At 40.3% G+C, this 24,775-nt stretch overlaps 1 protein-coding gene across 1 annotated transcript; it reads left to right on the forward strand.

Moving 5' to 3' along the window:
- The first annotated feature begins 490 nt into the window (after positions 1–490).
- On the forward strand, positions 491–23,453 carry gosr1 (golgi SNAP receptor complex member 1). The gene is made up of 9 exons (XM_079675105.1): positions 491–656; positions 1,678–1,789; positions 4,108–4,195; positions 4,657–4,764; positions 5,004–5,095; positions 10,287–10,361; positions 18,583–18,612; positions 21,869–21,951; positions 22,913–23,453. The coding sequence occupies exons 1-9, from the start codon at positions 623–625 to the stop codon at positions 23,035–23,037; spliced, it is 747 nt and encodes a 248-aa protein (XP_079531231.1). The 5' UTR covers positions 491–622; the 3' UTR covers positions 23,038–23,453.
- Positions 23,454–24,775: the final 1,322 nt, after the last annotated feature.

Consider the following 24,775-nt stretch of genomic DNA (forward strand, 5'->3'; position numbering starts at 1 on the left):
CTGTACTACTGATAGACAAAAATAAAAACGGTATTTAGTAAAGTGGACAGTATTTAGTAAAGTGAGCACTTATATTATAAAAAATAATTAGAATAATTACACATTTCAAGTATAAAAAGGTAAGTAGCAGCATTATGAAAACACAAGTGAAACAAGTAGAAAGTAATGAAGAAGCTGCAGGATGACAGATGTAAATACAATATTTCCTAGTATATAAGTACACATTGCACAGTTTTATGTTATGTTGTTGGGTAGTTCAAAAAATAGGAACATATAACTGAAGATTGTCCGGCAAATTTGACAGTGTGCATATACAATGCAGTGTGTAGCTGCATTCTCAACATTGTTTCCTATATGTCGGGATTTCAAGTAAAAATAAAAGAAATCTGTGACTGATGAAACTTGTGTGGAAGCCCCAAAAGCCCTCTAGGCGGCGCTTTATGTTGGGGCTGGTGGACTGTGGACTGGTACATGTGGAGCCTGTGGAGCCTGTGGAGTGTGTCGCCTAACAGACTCTGCTGAGGGTGGTAAAAACTCTCCTCTTTGTTTTGTAAGTGGAACGTCTTCTTCTGACACGTGACGTGCCCAGGCCGGAACTCGGTGACGTAGCAGCACAACAAAGATGGCAGGGATAGGAGGCAGCAGCTACTGGGAAGGTAAGGGAAGAAACCACACTCGATTTAAAAAATCACAGTGTACGACAACATCTAGTATAGCATCCAACAATGTTAACGTTTCATTTGCTATTGTCACTGTCGGCGGAGTTGACTCATATCCGTTTTTAAACACATACGTGTGTTTCCCTACAACGACTAGCACCCAACAAGCTAGCTAACATATCGCAATTTGCATCAAGGTGTTTATCAACTTGACAATGTGAGAGACGGTTGTCCGATATTATAACCATTAGCTGAACATACTGTATTGCAAGAAACCGTTTCCTTTTCTCCCCCTAGTTTTATATAAGTCAGCTTTTTTATCTCACTTTAATGGTACAAGTTCAGAACCGGTGCTGTAATGGCGTTATCGTTGGCTTTGGCTGTTGCAACCAGAGGTGGAAGAAGTACTCAGGTCATGTACTTAAGTAAAAGTATAAGTACCAGAATGTAGGAATACACTGTTGCAAGTAAAAGTCCTCCAATCAAAATGTTATTCAAGCAAAAGTACAAAAGTATTGGCATCAAAATATAGTTACTAAGTACCAAAAGTAAAAAGTACTCATTATGCAGATGGGTCCATTTCAGATAATATATATTGTATGCTTTTGATTATAATTATTGATGCATTAGAGTGTTATCAAAGCTGGCAAAGGTGAGTTTGAATTACTTTGTATTCTGCAGAGTATCTTGTGAATTTACTCCAGGTGTAACTAAAGTCTTACTTAAGTATTGATTATAATTCACATCATTAATCCGAATCTGCAAAGTAACTAAAGGTATTCAATACATGTAATTGAGTAAAAGTACAAGATTTACCTCTGAGTTGTAGTGGAGTAGAAGTACGCAACATATTGAAAGACTCAAGCAAAGTACTAGAACCTCACATTTGTAATTCAGTGCAGTACTTGAGTACATCTATTTAGTTACTACTTCACTCCACTGGTGGCAACAGACTAAACTGTACTTTTGTTAAACTTTTAAATGTGTTATTCTTTCGCTGTGTGTGTCTTTGTTACAGATCTGCGAAAGCAGGCCCGTCAGTTGGAGAATGAACTCGACCTGAAGTTGGTGTCCTTCAGTAAACTGTGCACCAGCTACAGCAGCTCCAGGGATGGACGTCGAGGAGAGACGTAAGATCCGCCACACATGCAGAACTAACAAGCGACTGAAGCTAAAGACTTCTCCTACGTTTTCTTAGTCGTACAGGTCATGGGATGTTAAGTAGTTTAGGTTGTGAGACAAAGGTATCTTACCTGGAGACTACATAGCTAACTAACTACTTCAAGGAAGATAAGATAAGATATTCCTTATAATCTGCAGTGTTACAGCGGCAAAGGGACATTGCAACAACAAGAGAACGTGCAGAATACAGCAAACAGTTAAAAAACACTGAATTATTATTGAATACAAACATATTGCACATAGGGCTGGGCGATATATCGAGTTTACACGATACATCGTGGATTGCACTCCATGCGATGTCGTAAATGACCACATCGTGAACATCGAGTATTATCTTGTCAAATCAATTTCCCGCCGCGGCCAAAATGAGCTTTCCTTTCTCCCTCATAGACACAGTCACACACGCAGGCACACACGCAGGCCCCGTCTAACTTGCACACAAACATTACACACATGCACAGTGACAGAGAGCAGGGCTCGACATTATAAATGGCCCGCTGGCTCGGAAGCACTATTTAGACACCCCGGGCCAGCATAACGTACTTTCCACTTGCCCGCTCGGGCCACTAAAAATATTGCTTAAAAAAAATAAAATTGTCCAGTGGTATAGGTACTTTGACAAGCAATTTTGTTAAATTGTTTCGTTTATTAACGCTACAACATAGCGTTTCGTGAGGCGGTTGTCGTTGTTGGTTGAAAGGCAAACGGGAGCCTGCTAGCGTTGGTTCCGCAGCAGCTGTTTGCTGCAGAGCCAGCGCGAGCAGGCTCCCATTTGCCCGTGAGCGCCGGGCAAAAAACTATCTTCAAATAAAAGAAAGTCACCGGAGGAGTTAAAGGAGAGTGACAGGGAGCATGAGAAGAAGAGGGAGAGAAAGTTTCAGCCAGCTTGATCGATGGAGTTGGCTTCTAGTGGTGCAGCGACGCGTCCTAAAACCCTTTTATAATCTATCGATTAGATTTATGATTCTAAAATTATAAAAGTAGGGTAGACATGTGGAGATTATCCGGCTGAACAAAACGTGCATTTATCAAACAGGTTTGTTTTCCACAGACCTTATTTCCAGCTATTTTCCAAAACCCTGTGGAGAAATCCCATTGCTTTTTTGTCGAGGGAACCAGCAGCTTCCTTCCTGGTTTAGGACGCGTCACTGCACCTCTCAATATGATGCCAATATAAACAAGGTCTTCTGTCGGCTCTGTACATCAATGCCGACCTATGCTGACAAGTAAGTGAAGAGTAGAAAATATAAAGGTATTGGCTTTAGGGAAATGTCCCAGCAGTTTAGGAGAATGAAGGTTATAATCTAATCTAATACATAGCCATAACATGTCTAACTCCTGATAATGACAGGAAGACAGAAAGCGCATTATACTAATAATAATACTAATAATACTACTCATTATAATAGCAGACATTTTTGAACAATGACCACAATATAATTATTTTCATAAACCAAATATGAACAATTGAGGAAAATGAGGAAGAACTGATGATTCAAATGTTGTAGTACAAGTAGTAATGTAGTTAGTGCATAAATTACTATTGCAACAAATGTGTTAATTTTCTTCATTATTAGTCGATTTTTTTTAATGCAGACATATGTTGCAGGGACTACTAGAATCATCATACTGGCGTGACTGTAAACATCAGGGTTTTTTTTTTTTTTAGAGGACATTTCAGAATATCGCGATATATATCGTAAATCACGATATAGTCAGTAAATATCGCGATATCGTTTAGAGACCATATCGCCCAGCCCTAATTGCACATATAATCTAAAACATATTGTACAGGATATGATATTGCACATAACTGCTGATATTGCACATGAATACAAAACATAAAATAGCAACAATAATAATCATTCTATTTCTTATTCAAGTGGTTCAATCACATTATGGATACAGTAGTATACAGGGGTTTGAAATGTGAATTGTGTTGGATTTTACATGAAAAGCCATAATTTAAGTTCACTGTGTAATTTCTAATTCAACATTTATTTTCTTTTTGCGGCACATCATTTACATTTGCTTAACCTTTTAAAACCACTTTATTATTTACTTTATATCTACTTTTGGTGCTAAACCTTTGTCACTGCATCATTTAATCAGTGCTACAACTCAGTAATCAATATACATATATGGTGTAATGTTCAGATACTACATTTATAAAACACTTACTTACAACATTTTGAAAAGGTAGCACATCAAAATACTTGAAGTCGTTTTCCTGATAGGTGTCATTTCTTGTTTTTTTCTCCTGAAGGTCAGACACCACCCCTTTGCTAAACAACTCCACCCAGGACAGGATGTTTGATACCATGTCAGTGGAGATCGAACAGCTGCTGTCCAAAGTGAGTCAATTCTCCTGAACAGGTGGCCCATGCAAAAAAAGAACATAAGGACAGCCCTGGATTTATGCCAAGGTCCTTGTCTTAATGAAGGAAAGAGCAGGAGCCATTCTCCACTTCTTCACATGGTTTGCATTGCACTGTAGAATGATGAACTGTGACTTGGTTAAAATCTGAATTTAAGGTACATGATTCCCTTTCCCCTGGGACATTTAAAAAGGCAGACTCTGCAAACAACAAGCTATATAAACAGAAGATAATTTAACAATACAGTGTCCATTTTAAATGTAATAAGACAAGAGATGTTTCATTTGGCATGAAAGAAATCACTTTCATTAAAGTGTACATTTTTGCAGTGTTGTTTAAGTTTTGCCTATCTGCCATGTTGTGCTGGGTTTCTGTGCAAGACTTTACCTTAAGGTTGCTCTGATGTGATTTCCATTCATTTTCCATCTCTCTGTCAGCTGACTGCGGTGAATGACAAGATGGCGGAGTACACTAATACCCCGGGTTCAACTTCTCTCAATGCCGCACTCATGCACACGCTCCAGAGACACAGAGACATCCTACAGGTTGGCCCTCTCCTTCTTAATTAGCTTTCCTTCATCTTTTTCTAATTTATACTCTTTATGTATTATTCTTCACATGTTTTATGTCATGTCTCCTATGTGAATAACCTTAACTCAATTCCCTGCAGAACATGACAGTTTTCTGAAGCACACACATATTTTTCATTCTCTGCTCTTGGTGTTTGCACTTTGTTCTTCTTCCTCCCTTTTTCATTTCCCCCTTTGCTTTGTTTCCTACGCAGGATTACACACATGAATTCCACAAAACCAAAGGCAACTTCTTGGCCATTCGGGAAAGAGAAGACCTGCTGGGGTCTGTCAGGAAAGACATTGAGTGAGTACACAGTCACACCACCTTATTATTATTATGTATGTCCATTCAAATGACAAACGTTTTACCGTGATATCTGTTTCAACAGTTACTTCATTTTTTAAATGTTTTTATTATTATTTTTATTTCTATTGTATTTTATCTTTTGTTTACTTGTTTGAATCCTGTTTTTCCCTCTGAACCTGTTGCTGCTATAAACGCCTGAATTTCCCCACGGGGATTTATCTCTTATCTTATTAGTTAGATCAGGAGCTAATATAAAATTACTCTGTATTTTATTATTATTCACACTGTTTTCACAAAAATATCGATAACTTCAATATATCGACTGCTCGTGGTTAGTTCTTGGCAATACGGAGAAAATACCCCTTTTTTTTTATACCTCAGTATCGATAACGTAGAATTGGTGCTGACACAATATTTACACATAACAGTTTTGATAAATAATCTTCAGATATGTGGGTATTATGAAATGATACATGTTATCGCAAACTTTCTATAGTCTCATATCAAGATATACATATAATATTGATATATTGCCCTGCCCTGTTCGAGGTAAACAAAGACTGCTATTGGCATTGCAGTAAAACAGTTGCAATTGTAATATTGTCATATCATGAATGTATTTTCTTTGATCTTAGTGGATGCAGAGGAATAGAAACGGCCGAGCATTATTCAGTGTTTTTATGTTGTAGACATTATTCCTTTGAGGGATAGTTGAACCTTGACTTCCACTTGGCACATTCTTGAAAAATGTTGGCCATTAAAAGCTAAGACGATTCCTGGTCTCTCCGGCCTTGTATTGAGAAAGTGTGTCCTCTGCTCAGATTGGCTCAGTGTATTGAAATGAGGTGGAAGCTCCCCCAGACCACGACTCTTGTCGTTTTTTTTGGTAATGGTTTATTGATCTGTGAGGCGCAGCAGTGAGCATACGGGGAGCACTGCAGGATCCCTATTGATTCCTTTCCATCCGTCTAGTATGCAGATAGTCTCTGGATGCCTCATACAGTCATACATAAGCCTCAGTCACTTAACATCATAGCCCTTTCTCATTAAGCTCTCACACAGTCATTAGTCAGTGGTCATTATTTCTTTATAATTCGATAACTTCAATTCGCATTGGTTTTTAAAGGTAAAATGTTACACCGGTGTAATCACAATTCCCTTTCCCTCATGCAGTCTATCGATATCCAGGAACATTTCCTGTGTGCGGTCATGAGTGAATCGGAGCAGGGATCGATTTTTATGGAATTCTGATCTGCGAATTTCCCACCTCAGAACATTTTAGACAAACCCTTATGGCTGTGTTGTAAATGCAAAACTAATCGCATGAGTCTGCTGATGATGTATTTTGATTTATATCAATGACCTGGAACTTGGTTTGAAAAAGGCTATAGACTTGTATACATTGGATTTGAGGACATATAACTAACTACTGACTGTGCAGGCTGCCTTCATGTTTCTTATAGATAATGCAGCATGTATTGGCATGATGCTACTTAATGCAATACATTTGCTGTTTGTTTAAGTACAATGGTCCAATTTTATAATGAGGAAGAAGATGATGAAAAAATTGTTGTTGAAGAGGAACACACTTTCCCCTCAATGGTTCTCTTTCTTTATACATCAACCATTACATCATTTGTTGTGAAAGTGCATTATCTCCTATTTCAGGCCTAATTGTATTCTTCAAGTTACCCTATTTTTAAACTAATGTTATCAATACAACACCAAGCCTTTAATGTCTAATGATAATTAGAATTCATGATGCACATTAGCGATCACATATTACCTGAACATCTACTCGGTTATTACCATCCAGGGAGGTCAGCACTACATGCAACAGTTCCCTCGATATTCCCATAAAATCACATTACCAAGGAGGGCCGCTGACCTTGCTAATAGGCAGACTCTTGATGAATCCAATGCATAAAAAGGAGCCAGTGTTGTTGACCCATTGCTCAGGCTAACGATGAATAATGTGCCCTGGAGCTGCTAATGAGGGAACTGTCTGCGCCTACAGGTAGGGGATTACAACCGCTTGTGTTGTGGCACAGCACAATAAGATGCCGAGTCAAGCTTTACATAAAACAATTTCCTTTAAAGAGCAATTTGCCCATTACTTCCCCATTGACCTTTGCTGAATGGGCATGGGAAAGTGATATGGCTGCTCTATAGCTTGAGAATAAATGACGGCAATTGATCCTGGACAGCTGGGGGGTTAGCTTATTATATTCCAAGACTTGGTCTGTTGAACTGCGATGCTGCTTGTGAGGAATAACAAGCTGTGGGCTCACTTGGTATCAATAACACATCTCAATCTGATCTTTTCAGAGAGAAAAAAATCAATGATCACATCTTTATCCAAGTTTACTCTAGTGTTGTCCAAAACAGTAAAAGATTGCAGTGAGAAAAATAATGACTTCAAACATTCACATCACAGAAGCAATGACCCAGTAAGCCTGAGATTGTTTTGTTTCAACTTAGTTTAAAACGTGCACCATAATGACGACTTAAGCGCTTTGAGCACCAGGAAAAGCGCTAAATAATTAAAATATATTATTATTATTATTATTATTATTATTATTATAATGTTGCGTGTAAGGTAAATAGTCAAGGTTAGTCACATAGTGGCTGACCCCTGCCACCCTGGACACAAACTGTTCACCCCCCCTCCCCTCTGGCAGGAGGCTGCGCTCCATCACGACCAAAACCTCTCGCCACCTGAACAGTTTCTTCCCCTCCGCTACCGGCTTCTTAAACAAGGCCCCCCCCCACTGACACAACGTAGACTCTATATGCATTACATTGATGCACACAATGTTCAAATACTCCTTAATGCGCATATTCTTATTTCATATTTCATATGCTATATTTATATTATTCATTGCATTCCATTTTGCTGTAAATTACTGCTTTATTTTATTGCAATTTAACTATATTTTATTACAGTGTCCTTAAAAATTTATTGTTTTATATGGAGATTTTTTGTTTTATATTTTATGTATGCACCATGACATCAAGTCAAATTCCTCGTATGTGTGAACCTACCTGGCAATAAACCTGATTCTGATAGTAGTATATTTTGAATTGAGTTGTGTTGCAAGAGCAAATTGGTAATATCAATTCTTTCTGAAATGTAGGTGTTTTAATGCCATTGATCCATCGATCAATGTTTCTGCTACAGCTGAGCTTTTTGTCGTTTTTGTTACCCTTTCGTCGGGTAGAGGGCAGTAGAGATCTTGGGCATGGAGTAAACCCAGCCAGGACGCTGTTAACTGTAGATTTTGAAGTATATCAAAGTTGTTTACACTGCACACACAAAAAATCAATACTGATTAAAATAAATAGTGCACACTGTCTCAGTTATGCAAGAGAATAAATGAGCAATATGTAATTTTGTCAAAAGCGGTGTCGATATCTTTTACTATGCTTGGAGCATAACATACAGCGTAACATACACCATTCATAACAGTGACTTGTAGCAGAGCTGAGCCCAGACGTCATGCTTCCTCTTCTCCTGCTTTGATTCTAAATGTCAGCAACAACAATGACCGCTTGCTTGGGATTTACATGAGTGCCCTTTTTAAAAGGCCTTGCTGGAGTGATGAAGCTAGCTGTCAGTGAAGGCAGATCCAGCCTCACAAAGGCTTTGCTGGGGGGGGCGGCCAGATTGGGCTCCATTCAGTGTGTTGGGTGTTGTGTGTGTGCACCGACTTTGGATGGCGCACATGGCATGAAGTAGGCACATTTTGTTCTTGGACTTCTGGGTGGGGAAGGATGTTTATGGTAAGTGTGCATTATGTTTCACAGTTCCCCCCTCCTCCTCTGCCCTTTATCTCGTTGTCGCCCAACAGGAGGGTGGGGCTGTGTTAAACGACCAGAAACCCCGGAGAGCACTGGGAGTCAGCTGTTCAGCGCTGCTGGTAGCGAGTGGTGCATTAAGCGAAAGAGAATGGGTGTGATGTGTTTGCTCTGTGGGTGGTATAACAACCCGTCCATTAACTTTGCTTTGCTACCAGATAGCTTAGTCATAGAGCACAGTTCTTTTCTTTCTGCTCTTGTATTAACCTGACATTGTATGGGGCTATCAAATGGAATCAGGGGTCTCTTACATAAATAATGCCATTTAGATAATGTCTTGCATGGATTAAAGTCAGGCCGGGCTTCTCCTTCGGCTCTTTACGTCTCTCCAGTTTGGCTTTTTTAGCTTTTTTTTTCTGGCATGCAGATCTGTGATATATATTTTCTTTTTTACTACAAACTCACTTGATGTTTTTGTGCCTCATTAAATTAGTCATACACACAGTACTGTACAACTTTATGTCGCCCTCGGGTTCGTATCTGCAAAGAATACTGGGGTGTAATAATAATAGTGGTTATCAACTGGTATGTTCCTAACCCTAACCCTAACCCAACAAAGCGTACAGGTTTTCGACTATCTACTCAGACCTAGTGAACTCGGCTGTGACGTCATTCCCAGCTCGGGATATCCGAGTTAAATGGAAGAGCTTTTTCCGTTAAGCAGTAAAGGCAGCAGCATTGGCGCCGACTGCTATTCGATACAAATCTGTCCCTTTTGTCAGTGGATCAGATTAAATATATCAATGAAGAGTCAAATGATATGCAGTCCCAGGGCGCAACCAGTGTTTTCTGTTTGTGTGTACGTATACCGTTAAAGCTTCACCACTAAGATGAGCACGACTTTCACACTGCAGGCAGGTCTCTAATGCTAGTGAGACAGGCAAATTTAAAAAGCTGGCATAGACACACTTTGCAAAAATAAACTAGCAAACTATTTTTACCCCTTGATCTTTTGACTGTGGATGAAGGAAAGAAAAATGCTGAGGTGGTGATGAAAAACTAAATGGGGTGAAATATGGAAATATATTTCTCTTAGCGACTGATTCCAAGGTCTACTGATCTGAACAGACAAAACTTCACGCTCAAGGCTGTTTACTGTCGGCTAAATGTAAGCATGTTTTTACAACCCTAAGAGGTAACTGAGTTCTGGATCACATTTGACTTGGATGATATACTGTAATGTTGTCATGGGCTGAATGCTGAGAATTGCTGTTCTAATGTTGGTTGACATGTCAGAAATGAGACTAAATTGTTGCAAAGCTTTCTTTGATATGTGACCTTATCAAAAGTGGCTGTTGTTTTAACCGAAGTGTCGACATTCCCTTTTTAGGACATACAAGAGCGGCTCCGGGGTCAACAACAGAAGAACAGAGCTGTTCCTAAAGGAGCACGAGCATCTGAGAAAGTGAGTCCCATCACCTCTCTTTGCTGTATCCAAACAATTTGAAGTGATGAACATTTCAACTTTTTAATTACAAATGTTTAGCAGTTGGAAGTGAGATATAGCCACCATAGAGCTTTACAGTCTTTCCTGATGAGGAAAGAGCCTGAGCTTTGCAGAAATCAAAGCTGGAATAACTCATCTTGATGGTACAGCAAAACCATTTGGAGTAACACGGGAAATGATTGCTGCTACTGATGCTTGCTTTGTTAAGATCTGACACCCTTTAGTGCTTTACCTCGTTATACCTTTACTCTCGCAGATGGGGAGCTGCTTTTCCAGGATCTCGCCCTCATTAATCTAGAGTTTGTTGTATACTTCAGGATAGAGAAACTGTTGGTAGGGTTTGAGTGCTTTCCTGGCTAGTGGAGAGAAAACACATTTGTGCTTTAATTAATGTCCCGATGAAGAATATATAGGAAGAGACGGCTTTAGATGTAATTGTTTGGGAGGGTTACTTTATTGCCACACCGTGTGATGCTAAGCTAACACTTTTTCTACCTTATTGCATACCTTTTTATATGTTAAAGCTTAGTTAGGCATATCCTGTATACTGACACAGTAGGTCACACTATGATCTGCCAACAACCTCGTTAGTGTCCTACTATCATTTGGCTGACTCGGGCACTGCAGAACTGCACGAGGTTGCAAAGTTTGTGAAGCCTGTATGTGTGTACCTGTGTGTGAGAGGCACCCTGTGTGGAAAGAAAAAATGAGATGTCAGCAGGGCACACATACACACGCAACCCAAAGAAAATGCAGAAAAGCTTCTGAAATGTCCGACTTTATGATCCCATTTGATAATTACAACCTAGCAAACACAAAGCAGTCTGATGGATTCATCCTGTTTGTTTCCTCTTTCAACCTCTCAAAGGAATAATACCTCCACATCAATAACCTCTCAATTCATTTAAAAGCTGGCTTCATCTGCTCTGACAAGGCTAATGTTTATTTTTCAATTTATCAAATGAAAATGGGTTTATAGAGTGACTCATATACAGGGAGTAAACTAAACATGAATTTTAAAAAGCAATTAAAACATAGCTAGAAAACCACCTTTGCAAGGACATGGCAGGTTTTTAGTTTTAATCTTTAGTTCATTTATATTTGTATTTATTTATTCCATGGCTGAAACTTTATTCTGAAATGATTCAAATTTAATGTATCAACATTTTCATCTGAATCCGTTAAATAATGTCCCCGTCCCTAAAACAGCTGCTTTGCCTTCTGGCAGTAACGTGAAGAGGGATCTGTAGCGTATGCTGATAGAAAGCTGATGGTGCAGAAATTGGTGCCTGGTGTAGTTACCCATTAGTGATCTTTTACAAGATATTGAAAGATGCACTGAGTTGGAGTTGGAGTATGGATGTGCATAATATCCATATCCATATATCCATATCCATATAATATCCATATCCATATGTATAATATCATATATGTATCCACAATATAAGTATGTATGTGTTGGAGTTGGAGCACTCCCAGGAAATACTTTTCCAACAGATTGATGTAGTCACAGACCACTTCCACTTTAAGTGAATTTAATAATGACATTTAATTGCAGTAGCATTCTTTCAGTGTAGCTGCACAGGGGCGTTTAACGTTACGTCCACACAGCGGCTTCGGAAAAAGCTTGCCGGCGGGCGTGTCTGAAGCTCGACCAACAAACAATCACATGAATCTCCCGCCCCTGACACACAAGCAGCGGTTTGATTGGCTAGAGCTTGTACTGGCATATGATTTGATTGGCTGACGCTTCCACCGAAAGCTTCAGAAGATTCAAAAGTTGAACATTGCTCAACTTTTGAAGCCTGAGATGCCTGAAATCTCCGCTTCGCTTCCCACAATGTAGTTTGGCGAAAAGTGAGGCAAAGTGACGTCACCCCATTCAAAGTGAATGGGCAGAAGCGTTGGAAGATTTTTTAACGCTGCTGTGTGGACGTACCGGAAGAGTCACATAGACACTCCGTTGTGTTAAGCTGCATTGTGATACTCACTTATGAAACTACTAGGAAAGTGAACACCCTCATGGATTCATGTTTAGGGAGTTGCCCTGAGAAATAGTCATATGGTTGCTCATATCACGCTGTTTATCTTACATATTGAATTGAGAGGGCGGAGGAACCTTCTCCTCCTTCCTCATTTTTCTCCAAATTGCCATACTGAATTTAAATGACGAAATAGCAACATCAAATGAGAACAGGGTTTGCCAGTGACGCATGTTGAACCTCCTCTGGCTTCTTGCAGCGACCTGCATTCCCAGCACTTAAGCCCTTGTGCCAATCCAGCACAATTGATCAGGATATCGACAATGACATTATCTTGCCACAACCCATATCAAAGGGCTTCCCCAGACCATAGACAAAGAAGGGGGGGGGAGGGGTAAGGAGAAGACTGTAGATGAGGATCGAGTCACGCTTGATTGATCCTGTTGGAGCAATGAAACAGGAAAAAGGGCCTTCAGAGAAAGGGAGTAAAATGTGTTAGTGGCCAGAGAAACTGTCTGAAGTCTAATTGAAGGCAGAGCATGGATCCTCCATAGAGATCAGAGGTTTAAGTCCAAATGCTTTGAATGCATTCTGACAATCTGGGATTCTCTCTTTTAATCAAATGCAATAATAATAATTAGTCCCTGTGTGCACTTGAGGGATGTGTTTGTATCTAGAAAGATTAAAAAACATTCTTAGTATTAAATATTCCCACTGAAGTGTCTGTGGAGCTATTTTGCAGCTCAGCTTGTGATAGACTTGTTTTGTGCCCTTGGCTTTTTACCTGAGGCAAGAAAGCCAACATGGAGTGTTCTGTCTCTGTTTTAGGGTAAATGATGTAATGTGTAATCAATATAAATCTGCACCGAGGCCAAAGAAGGCATTGCATAGTGCGTGCGCTTGTTTAAAAATGTATTGGCAAGGGATGGTACCGGCATTGCCAAACTATTCAGCTAAGACTAATCACTTCCCAAAGAAAAGAGAACAAGTCCCTTCCAGTTAATCTATAAATGTCTGCAACGAGTGGAGTGTTTGCCATTCATTGTCAACAGTGCCTGATAAAAAAAGACATGCACAGACACATTTTTAAGATAACCTCCTCTTGTGTGCTGGTAGTGGTGATCCGTGTACAGACCTTCCTGTATTATGTTTGAGAAGCTGAGGTGAATAAGAGTGAAACTTTAGGAGCTTTTAGACAGCGAGAAGCCGCTGCCAAGGTTGGCTGCAAGGACAGGGAGGGCTGCTGCCTCTAGTGAAGGCACGCAGCTTTTTGGCACCGCTTTCAGAGGTTTACGATGATTAAACTTTCTCAACTTGATGTCGCAGGTCGCTGTGTGACCCTGGCAAGCGCAGAAACTACTGTTAAAGGAAGGGACAAGATAATATGAGGTGGGTAGCAGCAGCATGCGCTATACATGTTAGGATCAGAGATGTGCATTTTTTTGGGTCACTTTTTATATCTCCGTAAGTGTTACTAATAGTTTAAGCGATCTTGAACTTGAACCTGTTTTTAGAGCTACTGGTTTGTGAGTTTGCCTCATCTTTGTCTTATTCTCTCTCCTTGTAGCTGTTTTTCCATCTCTCTCTGCCATAAAGGGCAGAGCTCATGAATAAACTAGAGGGAGGGAGGGGCAGGTCCATTAAAAGTTCATGGAGGAAATGCTCTAATGGTAGTGGTCACTGCTATCAGGACTTCCTGGCAAACGGAGGAATTACTTTTGACACAGCAATGGTGTCGGTGTGAAGTGAGGCACATTCACTTGTCCACTCCTACTTTTACATTGACAACATTGGCTTGAATATGATGGAGACTTGCTTACTCTTCGATTTAAATGTGGACATTTGGAAGTTTTATCTTATAGCCATCCTTGGCTATCAACAGGGTACAGATTATTCAGGGTGAAGTAACAGCTAGCTAACAAAAAAACACTACAAAATGGGAATATTTAAAGGGGACCTATCATGCAAAATGCACTTTTTGATGTCTTTTATACATAGATATTATTCCCCGGTGTGCCAGGGAACTCACAAAGTGTCAGAAAATAAAACCCTCTCTTTTTCCTCCGTACCCAAATCTCTAAAAACGGGGCTACAACGGAGCTGATCCAGATTTGCGTCCGATATGACGTAATATCCGAAATGTGGACCCACGGCCCTATAAGAAACGTTGCTATCAGAAACAATGCCTGACTGTTTTGGACGTAATATGTTCGGTGCATGTCTACATTAGCATCGCTAACACTCAGAGCTAACCTGTACTGCACAGAGCATGTGTGTGAAGAAGCAGGAAATAAAAAGGAACTCACCTTGTGGCAAGGGAGAAAGCCTTTGAGCTCCATACTGTTTCAGGAATAATCCTTGATAATCCATTATGGCGTTTCATCACCGCAGTATCTGCCGGTAGATTCTCCCGCATGAGCTCAGCTCCCTCCTCCTTTTTAAAAAAGAAAAGAAAAAAAAAAGCTTTATACGCCAAATCAGCACTTTTGAAACAGGAAGTGAAATGGAGGGATATGAGGCATGGCTAGAATGGGTGATCTGTTTGGTATTTTGAGCAAAACACTTCATAGACATGTTTTGTATATATTTTTATCTGAGACCTATTACCTAAAAATAGCATGATAGGTCCACTTTAAGTTATCTTTTACGGTTGAGTAGATAGAGCAGTTATATCCTCCTAAAAAAATCCACCTGCTAAAAGCTTGCTCAGATACGTAGTGGAGATTGACCACTGAAATGAAATGAGCAGAAGACTGAAGCAGGCAAAAAGAGCAATAAAATGCCATGTCTCTGGTATTTTAGGTCAATTCAGTTTAGTGCTTTGTTTCTAGCTGGTTATATCAAACTGCTCCTTAAAAAAGATGTACCTAAACATCTCAATGTTAAAGCTTTTCCATAGTTCATCTACCATATTCATGCCCTCACGTGTTTATGTTCCAGTAAAGACATTATGATCGAAGTGTAGCTGATCGCTGTTATGTGCTGAATGTATTCTGCTTGCTAGGTGTAGAGCCCGGCATTTGCACAATGTTCTCTCCCTTAGCAGCTACATTTACAAATGTCTACAACAAAATGCAGGAAAGATCCTCTCTACCGTGATAAAACCATTTTCAAAGAGTCTGTCTTGCTTCCCCCAGTGGAGAAGTGAAGTGGAACTCATTGGCCATGGTTGGTGAATGGCAGCGTTACTGTAAAGATCCTCCTCGAATCTGACAATTTGTGAAGTGTGCTGACTATGTAGCTCCGAGCTTTGATTTATGACCACTTTTCCTCTTTGCTGATGCAGTTTGCTTTCTACAAATGTTGCCAAGATTCGCTACACTGTTTCCTAGGCAATGTAATTAATGTTTCAGTTTACCTGGCTGATTGTATAGTTGCCTCACATTGCTCTAAAAGCCAACATGACAGAGCATTCATCTCAGGAGGTTGCTGCAAAACATATCCTTTCACAGAACCATTTGTGATCGTCTATTCATCTTTGCAGTGGTGCCTGAGAATCACTGCAACAACCAGTGGTAAAATATCAGGCACTACTGAATGGACGCAGTCTGTACGTTTCTATATTCTTATGAGGATATGAGGAAGCTAATGAGCGATATAATGACTGCAACAAAACAGCACTGACCAGGGGAAACGGAAAGAAACCACAGAAACCACAGAAGGCCACATTGACATGAACGTGATCGCACAATCAACTTCACCACTACTGCTGCAGCTTGACGACGGAAGGAGCAAAGCATACATCTTTTGGCCCGTCTCCTTCTGCATATAAGATCTCCATAAATCACAGCCCACCTCAGCTCACAGCCGCTCTCTCTTTTGCTTCACAGCTCGTGATTTATAAGGATTACACTGCCGGCAGACAGACGGTTAAAGGTTTAGTTTTCTCTGTCAGTCGTTTGTCTGTCCACCATCACGTTTTTTCTTCCATCATTTAAGACCGGTGTCATGTGGCTGTCTGCCCTTTACCTAACCACATTCTACTTAAGTTGTCATTTATTTCTATTCAAGACATTCAGCCTTTGTTAGAGCACTTCTTGATCTTAAGTGCATAATAATCAAATTCAGCACAATGGGTTTGTAAGACAGTTGCTGCACTCACCTGCTCCCACATTCTCGTTATGGCAGACCATCCAGCCGGAGTTATGTGCCAGTTGCCTTTCTTTTTTTCTTTATCTTTTTAGTACGTCTTTTTATTTCATTATATAATAATCGATGCCATTTCATTTAAATTGTAATATCACAGTACACGCACTACACTCCCCACTCCCTCCCTCCACCCGCACATGCCCACACAGGCAAAACCAAACCAAAAAATGCTTATCAAGATAACTTAAACAACAGGGCCATGAAAAGAAACCTAGAAAGGGGAAAAAAAACATAAAAGTAAAACAAACAAATAATTATACAATACAGCGACAATGTAGACAATGACAGTTACCTTTCTATTTCACAAAACAATTCAGAGCTACTTAGACAGTATTACATACTACTGCCAAATAGTTAGCTTGAGCAGTAGCAACAGAAGGCCTTCCAGCCCACACACTGTGCAGTTTCCATTTCAGTATGATTGGCGAGGATATGGGATTACAGCACTTAAATCCAACAATCAGTCCTATTGGGCCCTCCAGTAGAGAGAGAAGGACCCAGACGTTACAGGTCATTAGCAGGACCAAGCTTAAAGTCATTATACTAATACAACCCAGAAAAGTGTCTCCTCTGCAAAATCAGTTGGTCAATACTGACCCACAGTCACATTTTGTTACAACGATTCATATCCACTACTAGTATTGATTTGTGTTTAACTGATTTGTTTTTGGACTGTCTGAATATTGTAGTGCTCCTTTCCGCTATAACAAAATGACTTCTCATTTTTCCTAACATGGAACTTTTAAACTCCTTTGAGAGCTTGCCAGCATTTGATGGATGCCAAACAATGACTGAAGACATTTTGATATGTCACAGTAGGATAGACACAGGTGTAAATGCTACAAATCAATCACGACTGAATTATATTTTGCTGCTTCAATTTCAGGCTCCAGGTGCTGTGCAAGCTGTTTATAATTGAGATAATTGTATACGTCACCAGGAGCTGACATGAAGTATGGATCATAGTTTTGAGAACAATCTCTATGATTGAACACCAAACTAGTGAATTATGTAGCATGAGATTAGACACGGTGACACGCTTTAAAATAGTTAAGGTATAAAGAGAAGATTCGGGGAAAGGTTGAAGATGTTTGTGGTTTGGGAAGAGTTTGTTGTGGATCAAATCAAAGCGGGAATCTTTGAGAGCCCCCTTCCTGCTCCTCTGGTTTGATACATTAGGACGCTAAGAGCTTCACAGGAAGCACATACGAAGCAAGGCAATCAGGTTGTGCAGCTGAATGGATGTGCAAATATGAAATGCATAGAATTGCTTCTACGGACACAATGACGTTGTTGTTGAAGTATAATAGGAGTAGGGCAAATATTAGCTTTCTGCATGACCTGCCTCAACTTCCCGATGAATACAGTTCCTAGAGTTTTATTTGTTTAGCTTAGTTCTCTGAAACACGACCCAAATTGATACCATTAGGGAGTGAACCACTGAGAGCGTTGTTGTTTATGAGCAACATAAGAGGTTTGTTTGTGTGGATGTGTGCCTTCCACTTTGGTCTGTAGGACAAAAGCAGTGTCTGGATCCCTCTCTTTGCTCCAGGATCTCTCTGGCTCCAGACCAATGGCAAACATTCCTCTTTGATTCTGAGCTTAAAGGAGACTCTATCTAGCTTTGTACATAAAACAAGTCTAACATCTGCTGCTGCTGCTGCTTTTTGAGTTACACACAAACATTGTTAAATACATAATACTCTCTGCTTTTGTGAACACAGAAATGTGACCACACTGCACTTTGTAGGAAGATTATAATTAAGTCGTGCTGTGTTGCCGCCCGCCTTGGTGGTTATTCCCTATGTGGGAGTTGATCAGATTGATGGAAGAAAAGGAAATCCAGTCCCACACAACATTAAACTTAATTCAGCTGAGCTTCACCAATTACTGTGATTCAGTATCGTTGGCCTACAGTCTGAAACTGATAACTGCCCACATATCATGTTTAGAACCATCCAAGGTTTGCTATCCTGCCTCATGCCAATATCTAACCTGTGATTTTCTCTTTTTCCTTCCTCTGCCCTCTCCTACCTTTTTGTCTATAGTTCGGACCGACTGATGGATGACACGATAAGGTAAGACCTGCTCTCTGTCTCCCACATATGGGACCCCTCCCACACCCCATCTCCACTGTCTTACCTACCTGCTGAATCCTAATCAAATGTACAATGTACCTTAACATGGCCTGACAGGTCCTGTTACGGTGGTTTCACATGGCCAAAATAATTGATACACATCAAAGCCTTGGAAGTGCAGCAACTGATGGTCACATTTATATCGTGTGTGCATTAAACTGAACAAAGCTGTCACGTGCCCAGAGTAAGTCCTCCCACCTCACTGATTTATAGATGCCATCCATCTCTCTCCAGCCCTGCTCCTTCCACTCCCTGCAGAAATGCACAAATGACAAATATGTTGTGTAGGATTTACCCTCCATCCCTGCTGGCTGCTTTCTCTCCCACCCATCGCCTTTTCCATTTCCAGTCCCTGCATCTCGTAAACTATGTTTGCCTGGGGCTTGGCTTGGACAGCGGGCTGATTTGTAGATTTCGTCTATATTTCTCAAATTCCGTTTCCTTACTTACCTTTTTAGAAAGGCTCATTTTCTCCAAAGTCTTGTGTCATTTTCTATTGCCTTTCTGATCTTTTCCCACATTTTTGAAAACCTTTCAAACTATACGTTTGCAATTCTGTTTCTTATTCCTCCCAAGTTAAATGTGGAAATCATTAAGGTTGCTTCTCAAATTATCCTATCGCACTCTCAAGTAAATGTAATTAATTAACTAAAGGGAGCAAGATATAGTTGCTGGGGAGAGATGTTGTGTAAAATCGAAACATTTCCAGATTATGATTTACATTAGAAAATAGATCTGGTTACATCTGAGTCCATAGAGAAATGATGAATAAAAGGCTCTAACCTAACCAGTGGCCACTCGTCATTAGGCACAGCCCCGCCTAGTGTCAGCAGAAAGTAAAGCAAATAATAATTCCCAAAATATGCAAAACTAATGTATGTTAAAATATATGTTATGATCATGTTTAGTCATCTGATTCGTCTGTACATTGCTGTCTGCGTTCTTCTAGTTAGTGTCTACAGTGTGCCTATTGAGCGACGTGGGGCAAACCCCTCTCTCTGCTGTTAAAATAAACGTGTACTGTAAAAACTACACTGCGCATGCTCAGAGTATTTTTCTATTCAATGTGTGCGGCAAAAAAACAATCACCATAGGGGCACTGTGCTGCCATACCCACTAAACGTCATCTCATAATTCAGAGAGCTGATTGGCTGTAAGTATGTGTGCCGCGAAAAGTGTAGATGTGAAGAGGAGACGAGAGAGAGCAGCTTATAGCGATTAAAATCATTAAAACGGAAAGAAAATGAATGAAGTTGACCATCTACTTCAGCTTTGGTAAGTTCATTTTATGTCATATCTTAGATGTGTGTATATATACACATCTAAGTTGTTCGTGCCCCACCACTTTTGCACATATAAAAACGCCACTGAACCTAACTATCTCTATTTGCTCTTTGAGTAGTGAACTACTTATCTTTGGACGTGCTTGCTGTTGTTGCTCTGTTTGGGAAGAATTAAAGTGAAGAGCGCACAGTCTACTTCTCCAGTTACCCTTCTCTCGTGTGGAGTGTCCTCTTCCTGTGGTTACCTCTCTGGTAACTCCGACCCTTATTTCCATTTCCCTCTGGTGCATATCAGAACAACAAACAACCTTGAAAAGAAATGCTGAGACATGCTTACAAATCAGAATAACTTTTTTGTTGTTGTTTATCCTAAGGCTGATTCAGTGTGTGTGTGTGTGTGTGTGTGTGTGTGTGTGTGTGTGTGTGTGTGTGTGTGTGTGTGTGTGTGTGTGTGTGTGTGTGTGTGTGTGTGTGTGTGTGTGTGTGTGTGTGTGTGTGTGTGTGTGTGTGTGTGTGTGTGTGTGTGTGTGTGTGTGTGTGTGTGTGTGTGTGTGTGTGTGTGTGTGTGTGTGTGTGTGTGTGTGTGTGTGTGTGTGTGTGTGTGTGTGTGTGTGTGTGTGTGTGTGGGTGGGGGTGTGTGTGTCACTCCCTGCATCAAAATAAGACGTGTGGAGGTTTCTGTAGTCAGCAAAGTGTTTCCCCCTGACAGAGGAGAACATGATCCCCAAAACACTGCTGCAGGCCAAGACTGCGGACTGTTGGGAGAAGCCATGACCACACACACACACACACACAGGCGCCCGTTTTCTCTAGGCCTGCTGCTCATCAGCTCTTCCAGCCAAGTGTAAACAACCGTGGCAATTTCATTTACTTGGTTTTGTCCGGCCTCCTGTGAAGCCCTGTCTCTCTGGGCTGGGAGGAGTCAGTCCCCTGGGCGCTAATTGCTTATCACCTCGCTGCCAACAGTTACATTTTGTGCCACCTGTTTTTTTGAGCATATTAACACTAAGCTAAAGTCAGCGTTTTGTCATTGTCGGATTGTTCTGGGGAGTATCTTTCTAAATGTCTCTCTCGGAGAAGGGCTCAAACGAGGGCAGTGTAGCTTCCATTGATTACTACTTGTAACAGACGCCACAGAGGGCAAACATAGAGCCTGAAACCTTTCCTGCCAACTGCCCAGCGGCACTTTGCTGCACGGAAAGGTGCTGAGGCCGGAGAGCTAAAGTAACACAGTAACTCTACACCTTCCTGTACAAGCCACAGCTCACACACATATCGTAGGAACCGACGTAAAGATGAAGCAGTGATACGATGACTTATGTTTCACTACAGAACGATTGTCTTTTAGTACGGATGTGCCTACAGAAATATTGTCTTTTAATACCAGATTGAATCACGGCGCAGGGATATTGAGAAATGAACAACAGTACAGTATATTCTGAACGTATGCAACCAAAAAAAACGGCGTTTTTCTGGACCCGGATGAAATGATTGGACAGGCTTGTTACACTCCTGTCGACAGCTAAAGATACCAGATCTTTTTTTTGTGAGATCATTTGATTTGTTAATGGCTGACAGGATATAAAGAACATTTAAAAAATGATTTTTATTACCAACTCTAGCTTTAAATACTAAAAATAAAAAAAGAAACTCAAAAAAATCTAATAATTGTTTAGAAACTAGCTTTTCTTTGGTCATACATGCTTTCCTGACATGGTGCTTGTAGGGAGTAAATGTAGGTGACAGGACATCTTCATTTATTTCCAAAAATAGACATTTTAGGTGGTTCTGTTTTCCGCCTTGACAGCTTTAGCGTTCTCACTTGCAGTCAAAGGCTCTTAACAATACTAATGAGTGCAATGCCATGCGGCATTTTGTCACTCTTCATCTCATTTCTCCCTTTTGTCTTTTAGTATTGCCATGGCGACCAAGGAGAACATGACCTCGCAGCGTGGCTTCCTGAAATCCATACAGAGCCGGGTCAACACGCTGGCCAGTATCCTTTATGGTGCACATTAAGGTTGCTTTATGGTCTCCCTGGGGGGGGGGGAAGGAGGAAGGAGGTCAACATTAGGTAAAACAAACAACCACCTAATTAATCACACGCCGTTGGCAATGTTAATGGGATAGTTGTGTGTGGAACCAAATAGAAGAGAGCTCACAATGGATTGGAAGCTGAAGGATTGATGGTATGAAATGAATGCTGGTCCTTTAGAAATCAATGCTCACATATTGCTTTTCTCTGATGGAAAGTGGGTCTTTCTTATGAATATTTATAGGGATGGACCAAGGAGTGGTCATTCACACAAATTATCTTTTGATACTTATAGAAGCCAAGTAATGTAAAACGGTCTGAGCAAAGGGCTAATGCAGGTTGAGAGGGCTTTTCTACCATGTTATACGTTTAATCAGTCCTCTTTTAAGTAGGTCTGGTAATTTACATGACTTTATTTACAATTGCATTTTGGCTTCCAAAGGTAACACAAACAAGATAATGTTGATCAAATGAAAACTGTGCGGCATTTTGTTTAGCGATGATGCTCCTGTTTTCAGAATCAGAAACGCGTTTATTGCCAGGTAGGTTCACACATACGAGGAATTTGACTTGATGTCATGGTGCATACATCAAATATAAAACAAAAAATCTCCATATAAAACAAACTTTTTTTGTTTTCTGTTATAAATTCAGTGCACCCTTTTCCTTGAGTTTTAAAAAAAAGCTCAATATCCATCATGTTCCCCAATTCTAGATATCATATTATTGAGATCTCATTATATGCAAAGATTAAGATTTTTAGCTGAATCATTAAGCCTTCAAATGTTCAGTTTGTTAGCTGTCCTGAGATTTTATATTTGCATGGCATCGACATCCAAAGTGTTTGTTTTATGACTGCCAACCAAAGATGTCTTTGTGAATTTAAATATTTGTGATCTTCCTTAACTTTTGACCCTCCCCGACCGTTTCCCAACCATCAACAATCTCATCCAGCGAATAAACCTGCGGAAGAGGAGGGACTCCCTGATCCTCGGCACAGTGATCGGCGTCTGCACCATCCTCCTCCTGCTCTACGCCTTCCACTGAAAGCCTGCTGAATGTTTAAAGGAGCCGCACTCGACGTGCTCTCTGTAACATGGGATACCCAGAGACTAAGCTCAGTGATTGGATAACCCGAGGCTCCTGAGCAGGGGGACATTCAGTTGGTCCAGATCTTGGACGGGAACAGATTTGGCCAACAAGAACTACTGAACTTGTATTTAGCAGTGGGACAGATGGAGGGCTGCCAACAAGTGAATGGAGACCAAAAGTATAAAATAAGTCTAGATTTTAATTAAATATATTGATAACTCACTGGAGAGTGTGAAGAGACTGAGAGAACGTGTGATGCATCATTATTTTCCACAGGGAGGATTTTTAGTTAAATTGTCCTTTTTAATGGAAGTGGGATGGAGAGTTCATTGTGGGCTGTATAATGTGAAATTAATAAATTATTCATATCAGTATGTGTAAACAAGTGTGTGGTACTAGATACTGAACATTTAACGCTTTTGTGAATATGCTGTGAACTCTACATTTCCGACCGCCAGGATGTAACAGCAGGGCATGTACAAATATATTTTGTTTACTACATTTCCATTTAAAAAGAAATTACTGTTGTGTTTTATGTGAAAGTAAAGCCATCCAGGCACTCCAAAATGTAAGAAAAGTAGTACGGGGAGAGAGAAAAATCTTTCTGGTAACTTCTTCTGACAGTTCGGAGGGCCTGGATCAGCTTTTTATTCTGGTTTTCACAATTTTCAAACACCCGACACACCCTTAATCTACGGTTAAATATACAGACCAATCAGTTAGATCTCACCCCTATTTTTGTATTTGTCTTATTATTATAAAGAGAGGACAAGTGGAGAGGGGCAGAACGATTGGGGACTACATGCTCCCTGGCTGAAATATCACCGATGATGGTTGGTTATCGGCATTTGCAGAACATGATTAATGTTTAAAAGTACATTTTCCAAATTCAAAAACGTAATCCAAATACTGAACAGCCTCTGTAAAAAAAAATGTCAATGTAGCAAATGTTAATATTTAACAACAAAAAAAGTAAGGATATAAAAAGTATGAGGTTTATCAATTATCCAAGAGGCTTCATCCTTTCTGAAAGTGGTAGAGGGGACAGGATTGCAGCCTGAACACAGTTATCAGATTCTTCTGAAATGGGTAACTTTAACAAAGTTGTTTTAAAGTGTAAGATGTCTTTAACACCACACCGCCAGCTCTATTCACTTTTTAGGTTTCTGGAGAAGATGAATGAAGACGTCCTGCTTTAATGGTCGGCTGTTGAATTACTTATCCGTTCTGCATGTATAGTTTGCCTGACAGAGCCAATGAACCACTATTCCATTTCACTGCACCTGAAGTGCAAAGTGGCCTGTGCGTTTGAAGATGGGAAATCAAGCGTTTATCTGAGAAGGGGTTGATTGCCGGCTGGGGGTGACCCTTTAGATTAAAGTCTTTGTTGGGGGAGGGGTGTAAGAATGTGAAAGCTTGTGTGTGTGAGAAACATCAATGTGTTTTATGTCTCACAGCATCAGGCTCACTTCAATGGACGGAAAAGGATAAAATTGGAGTCTTGTCCTCATTCCTTCTGTTTGATGCCTTCCTCACAAAGTAAGACTGAAAGTGAAACAGTAGCCAGACAAGCATAGCCACCATCTCATGAATCTCTCACTTCCTTCAGGAAGGAAACAATGTGCTGCAGTCTGAATTTGGTCCAGACGTGTTGTCGCTATAAGACTGCGGAGGTGCTGAAGCATTGAGCTCC

This window comes from Notothenia rossii, assembly GCF_949606895.1.
Source record: "Notothenia rossii genome assembly, chromosome: 4".
Lineage (NCBI taxonomy): Eukaryota > Metazoa > Chordata > Actinopteri > Perciformes > Nototheniidae > Notothenia > Notothenia rossii.

Coding starts and splice junctions, on each gene's coding strand:
- gosr1 (XM_079675105.1), top strand. CDS start 623: ATGGCAGGGATAGGAGGCAGCAGCTACTGGGAAG. Junction 1,790..4,107: donor GATGGACGTCGAGGAGAGAC/GTAAGATCCGCC, acceptor TTTCTCCTGAAG/GTCAGACACCACCCCTTTGC. Junction 4,196..4,656: donor TCGAACAGCTGCTGTCCAAA/GTGAGTCAATTC, acceptor TCTCTCTGTCAG/CTGACTGCGGTGAATGACAA.